A 19,778-nucleotide genomic window follows, 5' to 3' on the forward strand; every position below is an offset into this window, starting at 1 on the left:
ACATCCATACACAACTGCTGGAAAAACCATAGCTTTGACTAGATGGACCTTTGTTGGCAAAATAATGTCTCTGCTTTTAAATATGCTGTCTAGGTTGGCCATAACTTTTCTTCCAAGGAGCAAGCATCTTTGAATTTCATTGCTGCAGTCACCATCTGCAGTGATTTTTGAGCCCCCTCCCCAAATAAAATCTGTCACTGTGTCCACTGTTTCCCCATATATTTGCCATGAAGTGATGGGACCAGATGCCATGATCTTAGTTTTCTGGATGTTGAATTTTAAGCCAGTTTTTTTCACTCTCTTCTTTAACTTTCAAGAGGCTCTTTAGTTCTTCACTTTCTGCCATTAGGGTGGTATCATCAGCATATCTGAGGTTATTGATATTTCTCCCGGCAATCTTGATTCCAGTTTGTGCTTCATCAGCCTGGCATTTTGCATGATTTACTCTGCATAGAAGTAAAATGATGAGAAGACAATATACAGCCTTGATTGGTTCAAGGCTCTTTTCCCAATTTGAAATCAGTGTGTTGTTCCATGTCTGGTTCTAACTGTTCCTTCTTGACCTGCATCCAGATTTCTAAGGAAGCAGGTAAGGTGTTCTGGTAGTTCCATCTCTTGAAGAATTTTCCAGTTTGTGGTGATCAAAAGCTTTGATGTAGTCAATGAAGCAGAAGTAGATGTTTTTCTGGAATTTTGAGCAATACTTTGCTGGCATGTGAGATGAGTGCAATTGTGCAGTAGTTTGAGCATTCTTTGGCATTGCCTTTCTTTGGGATTGGAATGAAAACTGACCTTTTCCAGTTCTGTGGCCACTGCTGAGTTTCCCAAATTTTCTGACATATTGAGTGCATCATTTTCATAGCATCATCTTTTAGGATTTGAACTAGGTCAATGGGTATTCCATCACCTCCACTAGCTTTCTTCATAGTGATGCTTCCTAAGGCCCTCTTGACTTTGCATTCCAGGATGTCTGGCTCTAGGTGAGTGATCACACCATCCTGGTTATCTGGGTCATGAAGATCTTTTTTTGTATAGTTCTTCTGTGTATTCTTGCCACAGTCAGCTCCCAGTCTTGTTTTTGCTAACTGTATGGAGCTTCTCCATCTTTGGCTGCAAAGAATATTATCAATCTGATTTTGGTATTGACCATCTGGTGATATCCATATGTAGAGTCATCTCTTGTGTTGATGGGAGAGGATGCTTGCTATGACCAGTGTGTTTTCTTGGCAAAACTCTGTTAGCCTTTGCTCTGCTTCATTTTGTACTCCAAGGCCAGACTTTCCTGTTACTCCAGGTGTTTCTTGACTTCCTACTTTTGCATCCCCATCCCCTATGATGGAAAGACATGTTTTTGGGGGTGTTAGTTCTAGACGGTCTTGTAGGTCTTCACAGAAACATTGCAATTTCACCTTCTTTGGCATTAGTGGTTGAGGCATAGACTTGGATTACTGTGATATTGAATGGTTTGCCTTGGAAATGAACAGAGATCATTCTGTCATTTTTAAGAAAGCACCCCAGTACTGCATTTCGGACTCTTTTGTTGACTATGAGGGCCACTCTATTTCTTCTAAGGGATTTTTGCCCACAGTAGTAGATAAAATGGTCATCTGAATTAAATTCACCCATTCCAGTTCATTTTAGTTCACTGATTCCTAAAATGTCGATGTTTACTCTTGCCATCTCCTGTTTGATCTTTTCCAATTTACCTTGAATCATGGACCTGACATTCCAAGTTCCTATGCAATATTGTTCTTTACAGCATTGGACTTCACTTCCATCACCAGTCACATCCACAACTGGGTGTTGTTTTCACTTTGGCTCTGTCTCTTCATTCTTTCTGGATTTATTTCTCCACTCTTCTACAGTAGCATATTTGGCACCTACTGACCTGGGGAGTTCATCTTTTAGTGTCCTATCTTTTTGCCTTTTCATACTGTTCCTGGGGTTCTCAAGGCAAGAATACTGAAGTGGTTTGCCATTCCTTTCTCCAGTGGACCACGTTTTGTCAGAACTCTCTACCATGACCTGTCTGTCTTGGGTGGCCCTACACAGCATGGTTCATAGTTTCTTTGAGTTACACAACACTGTGGTCCATGAGATCAGTTTGATTAGTTTTCTATGATTGTGGTTTTCCTTCTATCTGACCTCTGCTGGATAAAGATAAGAGGCTTATGAATTTTCCTGATAGGAGAGACTGACTTAGGGGAAAATGGGTGTTGTTCTGATGGGTGGGGCCATGCTCAGTAAATCTTAATCCAATTTCTGTTGATGGGCAGGGCTGTGTTCCCTCCTTATTGTTTAACCTGAGACCAAACTATGGTAGGTTTAATGAAGATAATCACATGTATGGATATGAGAGTTGGAGTATAAAGAAATCTATAAAGACTATAAGGATTGAAGGCAGGAGAAGGGGATGACAGAGGATGAGATGATTGTATGGTATCACCAACTTGGTTGACATGAGTTTGTATAAGCTCTGGGAGTTGGTGATGGACAGGGAATCGTGGCATGCTGCAATCCATGGGGTTGCAAAGAGTCACACACGACTGAGAGACTGAACTGAAGTGAATGAAGATAATGGCAACCTCCTTCAAAAGGTCTTGTGCATGCACTATTGCATTCAGTGTAGGCATTTTATTATTGAAGATGAAAGAAAAAGCAACATTTTGGCATATTATGCTTTATTATTTCAAGAAAGGTTGAAATGCAACTGAAAAAAAAAAAAAAAGTGTGCACTGTATGCAGAAGGTGCTGTGACTGACCTTATTGAAACATTGTATGTTTCAAAGTGATTTGAAAAATTTTGTCCTGGAGATTTCTCACTGAATGATAATCCATGGTGAGGTACACCAGTTGAAGACGAGAGTGATCAAATCAAGACATTAATTGAGAAAAATCAGCATTGTACCATATGGGAGATAGCCAACATATTGGAAATATCCACATCCAGCATGGTAAATCATTTACTCAGCTTGGTTATGTTAAGCATTTTGTTGTTTGGGTTCCATGTAAGTTAGGCAAAGAAAACCTTCTTGACCATATTTCAGCTTCCAATTTTCTAATTAAATGTGACAAAAGTTTCATTTTTAAAACAAATTGTGACACAGGATGAAAAGTGGATACTGTACAATAATGTGGAACAGAAAGGATGATGGGACAAGTGAAATGAACCACCACCAATCACATCAAAAACTGACCTTCATTCAAAGTAAGTGATGTTGCATATATGGTGGGTTTGGAAGGGAGTCGTCTATCGTGAGCTCCTCCTGGAAAAGAAAGCAATTAATTCCAACAAGCACTGCTACCAATGAGACCAACTGAAGCATCATTCAATGAAAAGCATCCGGAATTAGTCAACATAAACTGCAGAATCTTTCATCAGGATAATTCAAGACCACATGTTTCTTTGATGACCAGGCAAAACTGTTATAGCTTGGCTGGGAAGTTCTGATTCATTCACCATATTCAGCAAACACTACACCTTCAGATTTTGATTTATTTAGGTCTTTACAAAATTCTCTTAATGGAAAACATTTTAATTTCCTGGAAGACTGTAAAAGGTACCTAAAGCAGTTCTTGGCTCAAAACGATCAAGAGTTTTGGGAAGATGGAATTATAAAGTTTCCTGAAAAATGGCAGAAGATAGTGGAACAAAATGGTGAATACATTGTTCAATAAATTCTTTGTGAAAATGAAAAATGTGCCTTTTATTTTACTTAAAAACAAAAAGAGTGTTTTGGTAAATCCAATATATAAAAATATATATACAATATATATAAAATCCTAAAGATAGATACAAATCTGTTATAATAGCTAATTTAGCATAGTGTCAATATACAAAGCCAACACATTAAAATCAGCAGCATTACTATGCGCTGTCAATGAACTATTTAACAAAGAATTAATAAAGCCAATCATTTACAAAAATATCAAAAAGAATAAAGTACTAAGGACTCAACTTAGCCAAGGAAACAAAAGAGTTATAGAACGAGAAACCATAGCTGAAAGCAATTAAAGGTACCAACATAAATGAAGATATCCCATGTGCATGAGTTGGAAAATGGGAAAGTTACCCACTGTGATCTAAGATTCAGTGTAATCCTTATCAAAATCACAATGCTGTTTTTTTGCAGAAAATGAAAATTACGTTTTAAAATTCATATGGAATCTCAAGAAAGACCAAATAGCTTAAAAAAAAATCTTGAAAACAAAGTTGGTGATCTCAGAATTCTAAATTTGAAAATATATTACAAATCTACAGTAATCAAAACTGGTGGTACTGGCACAAAGACAGATCTGTAGAACAACGGAGGTGAACAGAGAGCCCAGAAATGAAACTTCATGGATATAATCAAATGATTGAAAACAAGAATGCCAAGACATCTCATGGGGGAAAAGACAGATCTTTCAACAAACAGCATTGGGAAACTGACTGTTTGTGTGCAAAAGTATAAAGTTGACCCCTTAGCTTTCATCGTAACAAAAAGTAACTCAAAATGGATTAAAAACATCACTGTATGACATCAACCTCTTAAATTCCCAGAAGAAAACGTACAAGAAAAAGCTTTATGCTGTCGGATTTGGCAATGATTTTTCGGCTATGACTCCAAAAGCACAGGACACAAAAGTAAAAATAGGAAACAAGATGGCGGTGGAGGAGGTGGACGTGGGGTACATCTCTCTCCACAGATACATCAGTGATACACCTTCAGACAGCAGTGCATGCAGAACACCAGCTGAGAGTGGACAGGAGGACCTGACCAGAGGAAAAGAATCTATAGAACCACACAGAACTCGGTGGGACGAAGTAACTAGGGGGAAGAACAGGAGAGTTAGAAGGACTGGACCTGCCTCAGCGGGCAGGGGAACTGAAGCAGGGGTCTGATCCCCACACAGGGCAATTGTCTGAGGCAGAGGAGAACATTTAAGGCTGAGAGTGAAACAGCTGATCTGTGGCAGCCTAAAAGGAATGAGAATGAGACAGTCCTTGCTGCAGCCACATGTATCCTGGACAGGAATGCTGGTCCCCTGGAAGGCATAGAGGCTGGGCACTGGAGTTTAGGGATTGTGGTGCAATCCCAGGGTGAGAGCTGCTATTGACTGTAGAGAGACTGATTGAGGGGATGTGAGGGAGGAGATTGAGGGGGGAAATGCCTGTGGAGGAAAGCCAGGCAGCCATGACTGCTGAGTCACGCGAAGAGGGTTGAGCCATCAGCATAACCTCTCCCTATACGGCAATATGGCAGGTGAACAATAGAGAGGCTGGCCCATCAAACGCCTGAGGCACTGAATTAGAGAGTAGGACCCCACCTAGTTCAGTTCAGTTCAGTCGCTCAGTCATGCCCAACTCTTTGCGACCCCATGAATCACAGCACGCCAGGCCTCCCTGTCCATCACCAACTCCCGGAGTTCACTCAGACTCACGTCCATCGAGTCCGTGATGCCATCCAGACATCTCATCCTCTGTCGTCCCCTTCTCCTCTTGCCCCCAATCCCTCCCAGCATCAGAGTCTTTTCCAATGAGTCAACTCTTCGCATGAGGTAGCCAAAGTATTGGAGTTTCAGCTTCAGCATCATTCCTTCCAAGGAAATCCCAGGCCTGATCTCCTTCAGAATGGACTGGTTGGATGTCTTTGCAGTCCAAGGGACTCTCAATAGTCTTCTCCAACACCACAGTTCAAAAGCATCAATTATTCGGCGCTCAGCCTTCTTCACAGTCCAACTCTCACATCCATACATGACCACTGGAAAAACCATAGCCTTGACTAGACGGACCTTTGTTGACAAAGTAATGTCTCTGCTTTTCAATATGCTATCTGGGTTGGTCATAACTTTTCTTCCAAGGAGTAAGCGTCTTTTAATTTCATGGCTGCAATCACCATCTGCAGTGATTTTGGAGCCCAAAAAAAATAGTCTGACACTGTTTCCCCATCTATTTCTCATGAAGTGATGGGACCAGATGCCATGATCTTCGTTTTCTGAATGTTGAGCTGTAAGCCAACTTTTTCACTCTCCATCTTCACCTTCATCAAGAGGCTTTTTAGTTCCTCTTCATTTTCTGCCACAAAGGTGGTGTAATCTGCATATCTGACGTTATATCCCGGCAATCTTGATTCCAGCTTGTATTTCTTCCAGTCCGGCGTTTCTCATGATGTACTCTGCATATAAGTTTAATAAGCAGGGTGACAATATACAGCCTTGACGTACTCCTTTTCCTATTTGGAACTAGTCTGTTGTTCCATGTCCAGTTCTAACTGCTGCTTCCTGACCTGCATATAGGTTTCTCAAGAGGCAGGTCAGGTGGTCTGGTATTCCCATCTCTTTCAGAATTTTCCACAGATTATTGTGATCCACACAGTCAAAGATTTTGGCATTGTCAATAAAGCAGAAATATATGTTTTTCTGGAACTCTCTTATTTTTTCGATGATCCAGCAGATGTTGGCAATTTGATCTCTGATTCCTCTGCCTTTTCTAAAACGAGCTTGAAGATCTGGAAGTTCACAGTTCACGTATTGCTGAAGCCTGGCTTGGAGAATTTTGAGCATTACTTTACTAGTGTGTGAGATGAGTGCAATTGTGTGGTGGTTTCAGCATTCTTTGGCACTGCCTTTCTTTGGGATTGGAATGAAAACTAACCTTTTCCAGTCCTGTGGCCACTGCTGAGTTTTCCAAATTTCCTGGCATATTGGGTGCAGCACTTTCACAGCATCATCTTTCAGGATTTGAAATAGTTCAACTGGAATTCCATCACCTCCACTAGCTTTGTTTATAGTGATGCTTTCTAAGGCCCACTTGACTTCACATTCCAGGATGTCTGGCTCTAGGTGAGTGATCACAACATTGTGATTATCTGGGTCGTGAAGACCTTTTTTGTACAGTTCTTCTGTGTATTCTTGCCACCTCTTCTTAATATCTTCTGCTTCTGTTAGGTCCATTACCATTTCTGTCCTATATCTAGTCCATCTTTGCATGAAATATTTCCTTGGTATCTCTGATTTTCTTGAAGAGATTTCTAGTGTTTCCCATTCTGTTGTTTTCCTCTATTTCTTTGCATTGATCGCTGAGGAAGGCTTTCTTATCTCTTCTTGCGATTCTTTGGAACTCTGCATTCAGATGCTTATATCCTTTCTTTTATCCTTTGTTTTTCACTTCTCTTCTTTTCACAGCTATTTGTAAGGCCTCCCCAGACAGCCATTTTGCTTTTTTGCATTTCTTTTCCATGGGAATGGTCTTGATCCCTGTCTCCTGTACAATGTCACGAACCTCATTCCATAATTCATCAGGCACTCTGTCTATCAGATCTAGGCCCTTAAATCTATTTCTCACTTCCACTATATAATCCTAAGGGATTTGATTTAGGTCATACTTGAATGGCCTAGTGGTTTTCCCTACTTTCTTCAATTTAAGTCTGAGTTTGGCAGTAAGGAGTTCATGATCTGAGCCAGTCAGCTCCTGGCCTTGTTTTTGTTGACTGTACACAGCTTCTCCATCGTTGGCTGCAAAGAATATAATCAATCTAATTTCGGTGTTGACCATCTGGTGATGTCCATGTGTAGAGTCTTCTCTTGTGTTGTTGGAAGAGGGTATTTGCTATGACCAGTGCATTTTCTTGGCAAAACTCTATTAGTCTTTGCCCTGCTTCATTCTGTATTCCAAGGCCAAATTTGCCTGTTATTCCAGGTGTTTCTTGACTTCCTACTTTTGCATTCCAATTCCCTATAATGAAAAGGACATCTTTTTGGGGCATTAGTTCTAAAAGGTCTTGTAGGTCTTCATAGAACCATTCAGCATTACTGGTTGGGGCATAGACTTGGATTACTGTGATATTGAGTGGTTTGCCTTGGAAACGAACAGAGATCATTCTGTCGTTTTTGAGTTTCCATCCAAGTACTGCATTTCAGACTCTTTTGTTGACCATGGTGACTACTCCATTTCTTCTAAGAGATTCCTGCCCACAGTAGTAAATACAATGGTCATCTGAATTAAATTCACCCATTCCAGTCCATTTTAGTTTGTTGATTCCTAGAATGTCAACGTTCACGCTTGCCATCTCCTGTTTGACCACTTCCAGTTTGCCTTGATTCATGGACTTGACATTCCAGGTTCCTATGCAATATTGCTCTTTACAGCATTGGACCTGGCTTCTATCACCAGTCATATCCACAACTGTGTATTATTTTTGCTTTGGCTCCATTCCTTCATTCTTTCTGAAATTATTTCTCCACTGATCTCCAGTAGCATATTGGGCACCTACTGACCTGGGGAGTTCCTCTTTCAGTATCCTATCATTTTGCCTTTTCATACTGTTCATGGGGTTCTCAAGACAAGAACCCCACCTAGGGTGTCCCTTTAAGTGCCTGATGCACCAATCTACAGAGTAGGACTCCAGCCAGGAGGGCCTCTCTATGTTCATGATGCGCCAAACAACTGAGAAGGACCCCAGGCAAGGGAGCCATCTAAGTTCCTAAATGGGCGGATCTATAGAAAAAGACTGGCTGAAGAGACCTCCTGATCACCAGCTACAAGAGGCCAAAACAAGACTGATAGGGCCATAACTCCTGCACTGGAGGCCGTCTGTGTCCCTGCACACTTGCAGCCCTCACTGGGGCAGAGCTGCCACAGGCAAAAAAAAAAAAAAAAAAGGCCTTGTGTCTATGCTTGCAGGGTCGCTTTTGCCATTTCTGGCTGCTTGCGACCCTGTGGACTGTGGCCTGCCACAGAAGAACTTCTCTGTCTGAGGAGTTCTACTGTGGCCTGCCACAGAAGAACTTCTCTGTCTGAGGAGTTCTTCAGGCTAGAATACTGAAGTGTATAGGCCAATACTTGTTGCCATACCCTTCTAGAGCACTATATTTCCTGCTGCCCTAGCTGACCACTCCCCTGAGTATCTGGTGCTGCCAGAACCCCTGCAACCCGAGCAGCTGCACCACCTCCACACCTGGCCTTTACTGGGGCAGATCCAAGTCCTCCAGGGCAGCCTCAGGAGCAAACCCCAGTGGATGGACGACCCACATGCAGAGGTGGAAATAAAACCACAATTGAAACTCAGGGGCAGTGTGGTTAAGAAACAAGACCCAAACCTTCACACCAGTTGTACAAGCTGCACAAGCTGCACGTTAAATCTACTTGATCAACTGAGCAGACTCTGTGTCTATGGAATATATACAAGGACATTGAGATCTCCCACAAAAGAAAACACACTAGTTCTGATAGCTGTGGACATTGAAGGCAAGAACACACAAGATTAGCACCAGATTATAATCTGAGCTGCCCTCACAGCAGGTCCAGAGACCAGCACAGTGTTGGAGGACATCCTAGGGAGGTGGGGTGGACTGTGACTCCCAGTGAGGAAAAGGACTCTGACAGCAGTGACTCAAGAAAAACATTTATTATTCTTATATTTAGACTTGTTCTGTAGAGTCTTTGGGTTTTTTTCTCCCCCGCCTTCCCCCCCCCCCCCCGCCCCCCGCCCTTTCTGTTGCAGTTAATTTTTTGTCACTATGAATCTAATTAAGCTTTTGAGCTTTCCTTTTTTTTCCTCAGTCATATTTTTTACTATTGTTATAAACCTCTGCGTCTACATTGGGCTTTTGCAGTTCTGTGGAGTTTTCCTTTTTTTCTCTCTCTTTTTTTAAAGTTTAATTATTTTTAATTTATTATTATTTTTTCTACATCTATTCCTTTGTTTGCTTTTCCTACTATTCTTTTCCCCTTGCAGTTAATCTGTAATGTATATAAATCTTCTTCATCTACCTCTATTTAACTTTGCATATCTATTCAGTTTTTTTTTTTTCCTTTCCTTTCTTCTCAACATATTTGTTAGTTTTGTTTTCATTGCTTTATTCTCCCCTTGGCACCCTGCATTAGTTTTCCTTCCCTGTTTGTGCTATAGTTAGTTTTGTTCTTAACTGGTAAATATAATTTTTGATTACCGTGGTTTGCTGGGTCAATCTGCTGTACTTTATTTTTGTTGGGCTGTTTTGATTTTGCTTATGGGTGTATATGTATATGTGTATATTCCATTATTTTAATTATTATTTGCCTGATTTTGTAACTGCCATTTGTCAGGGTTCATCTTTGGATACTCGTTTTGGGGTATTTGTTTTAATCTCACTTAATGCCATAAGAAACTACTTGTGGAATCTGACCAGAGATCAAGCCCAGAGCCTTTGGAGTGGGAGCACTGACTCCAAGACAATAGAATACCAGAGAACTAACCCTAGGGAGTACCAAATAGTGAGAACTCACACAAAGGAAACTGCTTGAATACAAGACCCGGCATCACTCAACCACCAGTAGCACCCTATGCAGGACGCCTCATCTAAACAGCAAATGAAGCAAAATTACAGACCCAATCATCAGCAGACAGGACTACCACCTCACTCAGCCTTGCCCATCAGAGGAAAAACAAACAAAAAAAAACAAAGGAAAAAACTCAATATACTAACGCATATATATGGAATTTAGAAAGATGGTAATGATAACCCTGTATGCGAGACAGCAAACGAGACATAGATGTATAGAACAATCTTTTGGTGGGATGATTTGGGGGAATGTCATGGAAACATGTATAATATCGCCAGTCCAGGTTCGATACAGGATCCTTGGGGGCTGGTGCACTGGGATGACGTGGAGTGATGGTATGGGGAGGGAGATGGGAGAGGGGTTCAGGATGGGGAACACATGTACAGCCATGGCGGATTCATGATGATGTGTGGCAGAACCAATACAATATTGTAAAGTAATTAGCCTTGAATTAAATACATAAATTTAAATTAAAAAAAAATAAAATCATGAGATGTTAAAAAAAAAAGAAAGAAAAGACAGCACAAAGCTCACCATATACGGACTTTACACAAACCACTGGACTAATCTTAGGAGGGCAGAAACTGAAAGGAAGAAAGAATTCAACCTTGAAACCTGGGAAAAGGAGACCTCAAACACAATAAGTTAAAAAAAGTGATGAAAAGACAGATAAATAATACATAAATGAAAGAACAAACTAGAAATACAGAAGTCCAAATAAATGAAGAGGAAATATGCAAACTACCTGAAAAAGAATTCAGAATAATGATAGTAAAGGTAATAAAAAACCTTGAAAACAGAGTGGAGAAAATGCAAGAATCAATTAAGAAAGAGCTAGAAGAATTAAAGAATAAACATACAGAGACAAACAACACAGTTCCTGAAATCAAAAATATTCTAAAAGGAATCAATAGCAGAATATCTGAAGCAGAAGAACGAATCAGTGAGCCAGAAGATAAAATGGTGGAAATAACTTCTGAAGAGCAGAATAAAGTAAAAAGAATGAAAAGAACTGAAGATAGTCTCAGAGAACTCTTGGACAATATCAAATGCACCAATATTTGAATTATAGGGGTCCCAGAAGAAGAAGAGAAAAAGAAAGAATATGAGAAAATTTTGGAAGAGATTATAGTTGAAAATCTGCCCAACATGGAAAAGGAAATAGTCAATCAAGTTTGAGAGGTACAAAGAGTTCCATACAGGACAAACCCAAGCAGAAACACACCAAGACACATACTAATCAAACTAAGACTAAACACAAAGAAAGAATATTAAAAGCAGCAAGGGAAAAGCAACAAGTAACATACAAGGGAAATCCTCTTTGCTTAACAGCTGATTTTTCAGCAGAAAACTCTGCAGGCCAAAAGGCAATGACAGGATATATTTAAAGCACAAAAAGGGGAAAATCTACAACCAAGATTACTGTACCTGGCAAGGATTTCATTCAAAATTGATGGGGAAATAGAAAGTTTTCCAGGCAAGCAAAAGTTAAGAGAATTCAGTACCACCAAACCAGCTTTACAACAAATGTTAAAGGGACTTGTATAGTCAAGAAATACAAGAGAAGAAAATCTACAAAATCAACCCCAAACAATTAAGAAAATGGCAATAGGAACATAAATATCAATAATTACTTTAAGTGTAAACAAATTAAATGCTCCAACCAAAAGACACAGACTGGCTGAATGGATGAACAAACAAGACCTATATATAAATGCTGTCTACAAGAAACCCATTTCAGACCTAACAACACATATAGACTGAAAGTGAGGGGATGGAAAAATATATTCCATGCAAATGGGAAGCAAAAGAAAGCCAGAGTAGCAATCCTCATATCAGACAAAATAGACCTTAAAATAAAGAAGATTACAAGAGATAAGGAAGGACTCTACATAATGATCAAGGGATCAGTCCAAGAGGAAGATGTAACAATTGTAAATATCTCTGCACCCAACATAGGAGCGCCTCAATACATAAGACAAACACTAACAGACATAAAGGGAGAAACTGACAGTAACACAATACTAGTAGGAGACTTTAACACACCACTCACACCAATAGACAGATCATCAAAACAGAAAATTAATAAGGAAACACAAGTCTTAAAAGATACATTAGATGAGATGGATCTCATTGATGTCTTCAGGACATTCCATCTAAAGGCAGAAGAATACACCTTCTTCTCAAGTGCCCATAGGAAATTCTCCAGGACAGACCATGTCTTGGGTCACAACTCAGTAAATTTAAGAAAACTGAAATCATATCAAGCATCTTCTCTGATCACAATGAAAAAATGTACAAAACACAAATACCACAGTACATTTCTAAATAATCAACAGGTTACTGAAGAAATCAAAAGGGAAATCAAAAAATTCTAGAAACAAATGACAATGAAAACACAACTCCAAACCTATGGGAGGCAGCAAAAGCAGTTCTAAGAGGGAAGTTTATAGCAATTACAATCCTACCTCAAGAAATAAGAAAAAACATCAAGCAGACAGCCTAACTTTACACCTAAAGCGAATGGAAAAGAAGAACCAAAAATAAAAAACACCCAAGATTAGTAGAAGGAAAGAAATCATAAAGATCAGAGTGGAAATAAATGAAAAAGAAAGGTTGATTCTTTGAGAAGATAAAGAAAATTTAGCCAGACTCATCAAGAAAAAAGAAAGAAGAATCAAATCAACAAAATTAGAAATGAAAAAGGAAAGGTTACAACAGACAGTGCGGAAATACAAAGGATTATAAGAGACTATTATGAAAAACTGTACGGCAATAAAGTGGATAACCTAGAAGAAATGGACAGATTCTTAGAAAAGTTCAATATTTTAAGATTGAACCAAGTAGAAATAGAAATTATGAACAAACCAATTACAACGACTGAAATTGAAGCTGTGATAAAACATATCCCAAAAAACAAAAGCAAAGGACTGGATGACTTCACAAGGGAATTCTATCAAACATTTAGAGAGGAGCTAATGCCTAGCCATCTAAAACTGTTTCCAAAAAATTGCAGAGGAAGGAACATTTCCAAACTCATTCTATGAGTATCATCATCCTGATACCAAACCAGACAAAGACAACACAAAAAAAGAAAACTACAGGCCAATATCAGTGATGAGCATAGATGTAAAAATCCTCAACAATAATTTAGCAAACAGAATTCAGCAACACATCAAAAAGCTCATACACCATGGTCAAATTGGTTTTGTTCCAAGGATGCAAGGATTCTTCAGTATAAGAAAATCAAACAATGTGATACACCATATTAACAAATTGAAAAATAAAAGCCAAATGATAATCTCAATAGATGCAGAAAAAGCCTTTGACAAAATTCAGCACTGATTTATAATTAAAACTCTTCAAAAACTGGGCATAAAAGGAATCTACCTCAATATAGTGAAGGCCATATATGATAAGCCTGCAGCAAACATTATTCTCAATGGTGAAAAGCTGAAAGCATTCCCCCTAAGATCAACAAGACAAGGGTGTCCACTTTCACCACTATTATTCAGCATAGTTCTGGGAGCCCTAGCTACAGCAGTCAGAGAAGAAAAAGAAATAAAAGGAATCCAGATTGAAAAGAAGTAAAGCTCTCACCGTTTTTCAGATGACATGATACTATACACAGAAATCCCTAAGGATAATATCAGAAAATTATTAGAACTAATCAGTGAATTTAGCAAAGTTGCAGGATGCAAAATCAATACAAAAAACTCACTTGCATCTCTATATACTAACAATACAAAATCAGAAAGAGAAATTAAGGAATCAATCCCATTCACCATTGCAACAAAAAGAATTAAATATCTAGGAATAAACTTACCTAAGGAGACAAAAGAACTGTACACAGAAACTTACAAGACACTGATAAAAGAAATCAAAGATGACATAAACAGATGGAGAGATATTCCATGTTCCTGGGTAGGAAGAATCAATACTGTGAAAGTGGCTATACTACCAAATGCAACCTACAGATTCAATGTAATCACTATCAAATTTCCAATGGCATTTTTCACAGAACTAGAACAAAAAATTTCACAATTCATATGGAAACACAAAAGGCCCTGAATAATCAAAGTAGTTTTGAGAAAGAAGAATGGAGCTGAAGGAATCAACCTTCCTGACTTCAGATTATACTACAAAGCTACAGTCATCAAGGCAGTATGGTACTGGCACAAAAACAGAAATATATACCAATGGAGCAAGATAGAAAGCCCAGAAATAAACCCATGCCCTATGGGTACCTTATTTTTGACAAAGGAGGCAAGAATATACAACGGGGCAAAAACCACCTCTTCAGTCAATGGTGCTGGAAAAACTGGACAGCTACATGTAAAAGAATTAAATTAGAACACTTCCTAACACCATACACAAAGATAAATTCAAAATGGATTAAAGACCTAAATGTAAGACCAGAAGCTATAAAACTCTTCCAAGGAAAACATAGGCAGAACACTCCATGACATAAATCAAAGCAAGATCCTCTCTGACCCACCTCCTAGAGAAATGGAATTTAAAATGAAAGTAAACAAGTGGGACCTGATTAAACTTAAGAGCTTTTGCACAGCAAAGGAAGCTATAAGCAAGGTGAAAAGACAACCCTTAGAATGGGAGAAAATAATAGCAAATGAAACTGACAAAGGATTAATTTCCAAAATATTCAAACAGCTCATACAACTCAATACCAGAAAAACAAACAACCCAATCAAAAAGTGGGAAAAAGAGCTAAAGAGACATTTTTCCAAAGAAGACATGCAGATGGCTAACAAGCACATGAAAAGATGTTCAACATTGCTCATTATTAGAAAAAACCAAATCAAAACTACAATGAGATATCAATCACCTCACACCAGTCAGAATGGCCATCATCAAAAAGTCTACAAGCAATAAATGTTGGAGAGGGTGTGTAGAAAAGGGAATGCTCTTGCACTGTTAGTGGGACTGTAAATTGATACAGCCACTATGGAATACAGTATGGAGATTCCTTTAAAAACTAAGAATAAAACCACCATATGACCCAGCAACCCCACCTAGGCATATACCCTGAGGAAACCAAAATTGAAAAAGACACATGTATCCCATTGTTCATTGCAGCACTAGTTACAATAGTTAGAACATGGAAGCAACCTAGATGTCCATCGACAGATGAATGGATAAAGAAGTTGTGGTACATATACACAATGGAATATTACTCAGCCATAAAAAGGAATGCATTTAAGTCAGTTCTAATGAGGTGGATGAACCTAGAGCTTATTATACAGAGTGAAGTAAGTCAGAAAGAGAAAGGTAAATATAGTATTCTAACACATATATACAGACTCTAGGAAAACGGTACTGAAAAATTTATTTGCAGGGCAACAATGGAGAAACAGTCATAGAGAATAGACTTATGGACATGGGGAGGGGGAGGAGAGGGTGAGATGTATGGAAAGAGTAACATGGAAACTTACATTACCATATGTAAAATAGATAGCCAACGGGAATTTTCTGTACGGCACAGGAAACTCAAACAGGGGCTCTGTATCAAGCTAGAGGAGTGGGATGGGGAGGGACATGGGAGAGAGTTTCAAAAGGGAGGGGATATAGTGTACTTATGGCTGATTCATTTTGAGGTTTGACAGAAAACAAAATTCTGTAAAGCAATTATCCTTCAGTTAAAAAAATTAATAAAAACAAACCAAAGAAAAGTAAAAATAGACACAAGGGACTCCATCAAAGTTGAACATCTGTGCATTAAAGTCTTAACAGCATGAAAAGGCAACCTGTGGGATGGTGGGAAGTGTTTGCAAATCTTATGTCTGATACACAGTAGTATCCAGAATATATATATAGAGTTCCTACAACTTATATTAAACATCAAAGCATTAAAGCACATATACGACATTGTGAGAAAGCAACATACAACGTGGAAGAAAACGTTGAAATCCTTTAGAAAATGATCTTACTTATATTTGCTGGCTGTGCTGGGTCTTTGTTGCTGTTCTGGCTTTCCTCTAGTTGCAGATGGTGGGGCTACTCCTCACTGTGGTGTGCAGCTGCTCACTTTGCACACTCTCGTTGCTGTGGCACACACTCACTGCCCTGGCTCCTCTTTTGTGGAGCACGGGCTCTGGGGCATGCAGGCGTCAGTAGCTGCAGCTCCCCAGGTCTAGCACAGGCTCAGTAGTTGCGGTGTGCAGGCTTTGTGCTCCGCAGCATGTGGGATCTTCCTGGATCAGGATCAAACTCATGTCACCTGCATTGGTAAGCAGATTCTTTGACCACAAAGCCACCTGGGAAGCCCAAAAATGTTGAAAAATCTGATCTCTACTAAGAGGATAATATTCAGAATATATAAATAATTTCTACAATTAAACAGACCGATAACCAAATTGAAAGTGTTCATACTACTTGACGATTTCTCTAAAGATGACTTATAAATTGCAAGCAAACATATAAGAAAATGCTCAAAATCGCTAATCATTAGGAAAATGAAAAGAAGAAAGACATAACACTTCACAATCATGATGAGGGATACTGTGAGAAAAAACATATGTTGACTAGGATGTAAAGAAACTGAAATTGTTTCACACCGCTGGTGGGGATATGAAATGGTACAGCCATGATGAAAAGTACTATATGGGCTTCACAGGTGGCATTTGTGGTAAAGAACACACCTATTAATGCAGGAGATGTAAGAGACTTGGGTTTGATCCCTGGGAAGATGCCCTGGAGGAGGTGCTGCCGGATTCGTGGTCTCTGAAGGAAAAGATTTAACTCCAGGACCAAAGCCAGTCTCAGTCACTCAGGCTTTTGTGTAAATTTTGCTAAAAGTGAAAGTGACGGAGAAATCCTCTGTCATATAGAAGACGTCATAAGGGGGCGTACACATCAGAAGGGGGCAGGAGAGTACCCACCTCACTAGTTTAAGCAGGGCCTTGTATACTTCTCAACTAGCTGCTGGGAACAGATAAAATATACCTCAAGGCTGTGGGAATTTTGTCCAGACCCTTTCCCAGAACATACATCCTGGGATGACATCAGTATGAGATTAGCCAGAAGGAACAGGTTAACCCAGAGCTCAAGGTTAAGGAAGTTTTCACCTGGACTGTCTTCCTTAACATACATCCAAAGCTCAAAAAAAAAAAAAAAAAAAAGGCATGCCTTTGAACAAGAGATACTGCTGCCTACAAGACCTACTTGTCTAAGGCAAAAGAATGTGAAAAAGAAGGAATGTTTACCTCCTCCTTGAAGGGTCTTACTTAGGCTTGGGCTCCTTATCAACCTGCCTAAGTTAACTTTCTCAAAGGGCCAGTGGAACTTTGGGTGTTAGGCATCAATGTTGGATCCCTAGGGCTCCCAGCTGCTGTGTGAGGGGAGAAACCCAGGGCAGGGAGCACTAGGAGTGTCTGAAGCAGGAGAACAGGTGCTCCCTGCTGCCCTGTTGGGTGGCGGCATCAGTGAACAGAAAGGGGAGGAGGAGGAACAGCCACGTCAGGATTGAGGGGAGTAGGCAATGGCACCCCACTCCAGTACCCTTGCCTGGAAAATCCCATGGACGGAGGAGCCTGGTGGGCTGCAGTCCATGGGGTCACTAAGGGTCGGACACGACTGAGTGACTTCATTTTCACTTTTCATTTTCATGCATTGAAGGAAATGGCAACCCACTCCAGGGTTCTTGCCTGGAGAATCCCAGGGATGGTGGAGCCTGATGGGCTGCTGTCTATGGGGTTGCACAGAGTCAGACACGACTGAAGCAACTTAGCAGCAGTAGCAGCAGATGGTCTTCCTAATTCTTCTAGTTAGTTCTGGGTGACCCCATGCCATCTCTAAGGAGGTGCCAAGGCTGAGCATCCCAAGGCCCCTGCTAGGAAGTCCAGGGAGATTGCTGAATGCAGATTTACAAAGATTCAGCCTTAAAGTAGAGAGAGAGATCTCACAATTTCTTAGTCATGTACCTTCACTGGTAGATTTTGAATTGGGACCCATATCCTGCTTCAAAGACTCCTTGTTCATGACTCTGCCTACTGTGTGTTACCAAACTTCAAGTTTAGGGTCTTATCTGTGGACCATTAGTCTTTTGGTGGCAAAGATACTTTATCCATCTTTGCATCTCACACCTGTATACGTGTTTCATGATGTGCTTCCCTGAAAGGTTGAATAAGATGTTTAATGAAATAATGAATTGGGTCATGAGGAATGAATTTGTCAAACCAAACGCAGTGCCTCCCCCAAAGCACTCTTGTCCTCTCCTCAGGACACATTGTCCCCATCTGGTCACCCTCCTTCACGTGGCTGTGTGTTTCTGCCCCAGTCTCCACAGGGCATCCTTCACATCCTTGTTTCTCAGACTGTAGATGAGGGGATTCAGCATCGGGATGACCAGGGTGTAGAAGACAGAGACCACCTTGCCCTGCTCCATGGACTGCACAGCTCCTGGCTGGGCATACATGACAAAGACAGTCCCATAAAAGAGGGACACGGCTGTCATGTGGGAGCCGCAAGTGGAGAAGAGCTTGTGTCTCCCTCCTCCTGAGCGCATCCTCAGGATGGTCACTGTGATGTAGCCATAGGAGGTGAGGACCACGAGTGTGGTGCCCACGATGATGAGGCCACAAATGCCAAACATGACCAGCTCATTGATGGTAGTGTCAGCACAGGCAAGCTTGAGCAGAGGCGGCACATCACAGAAGAAGTGGTCGATGTGGTTGGAGCTGCAGAACGGGAGAGTGAATGTGAAGCTGGCCTGCAGGATGGAGTTGAGGCAGCCCCCGCAGTAGCAGCCCAGCACCAGGCGGGCACAGGCCGAGGGGCACATGGAGATGGGATAGCTCAGGGGGCTGCAGATGGCCATGAAGCGGTCATAGGCCATCACGGCCAAGAGGAATCCCTCAGTGGTGACCAGCAGGGAGAAGAAGAAGAACTGGGTGGCACATCCCTCAAAGGTAATGACCTTGGAGGAGGACAGGAAGTTAGCCAAGGCCTTAGGTGCAATGACAGACGAGTAACACAGGTCCACAAGTGAGAGGTTCTTGAGGAAGAAGTACATTGGGGAGTGCAGACGGGCATCCAGGGTGATGACCACCATCATGATGAGGTTCCCCAGGATGGCCACCACGTACAGGGCCAGGAACACTGCAAAGAGCAGGGCCTGGGTCTGCAGACCACCCTCAAATCCATCCAGCACAAACTCCTGCAGAGGCATCACTGAGAGGTTTCCATTTCTGTGAGGTGACATGGCCCTGAGCTGATGATACCCAGAGTAGACAGCAGAGAGCAGGCCGGGGCAGCAAGAGGGAGCAGGTCAAGGTCACAAGGTCATATCTCTTGTAAACCAGAGAGCCTTCAGTGCCTCACTGCCCACTGACTAAGAGACCACAGCTGCCCATTTCTGATGCACTCAGACTAACCTGAAATGCAAAGATTTCCTCCAATTCACTAAATCACAAACATGCAGATTCATTCCCTCTGTGGTAAAGTCTGAGCTGCT

The 19,778-nt window shown here is 40.8% G+C and overlaps 1 protein-coding gene across 1 annotated transcript; it reads right to left on the minus strand.

The window, feature by feature from the left end:
• Positions 1–18,575: 18,575 nt before the first annotated feature.
• LOC113890548 (olfactory receptor 12-like) lies at positions 18,576–19,526 on the minus strand. Its single transcript, XM_027538384.1, has one exon. It carries the CDS (start codon positions 19,524–19,526, stop codon positions 18,576–18,578), a length of 951 nt encoding a protein of 316 aa, XP_027394185.1.
• Positions 19,527–19,778: the final 252 nt, after the last annotated feature.

The sequence above is a fragment of the Bos indicus x Bos taurus genome, chromosome 3, assembly GCF_003369695.1.
Source record: "Bos indicus x Bos taurus breed Angus x Brahman F1 hybrid chromosome 3, Bos_hybrid_MaternalHap_v2.0, whole genome shotgun sequence".
Taxonomy (NCBI): domain Eukaryota; kingdom Metazoa; phylum Chordata; class Mammalia; order Artiodactyla; family Bovidae; genus Bos; species Bos indicus x Bos taurus.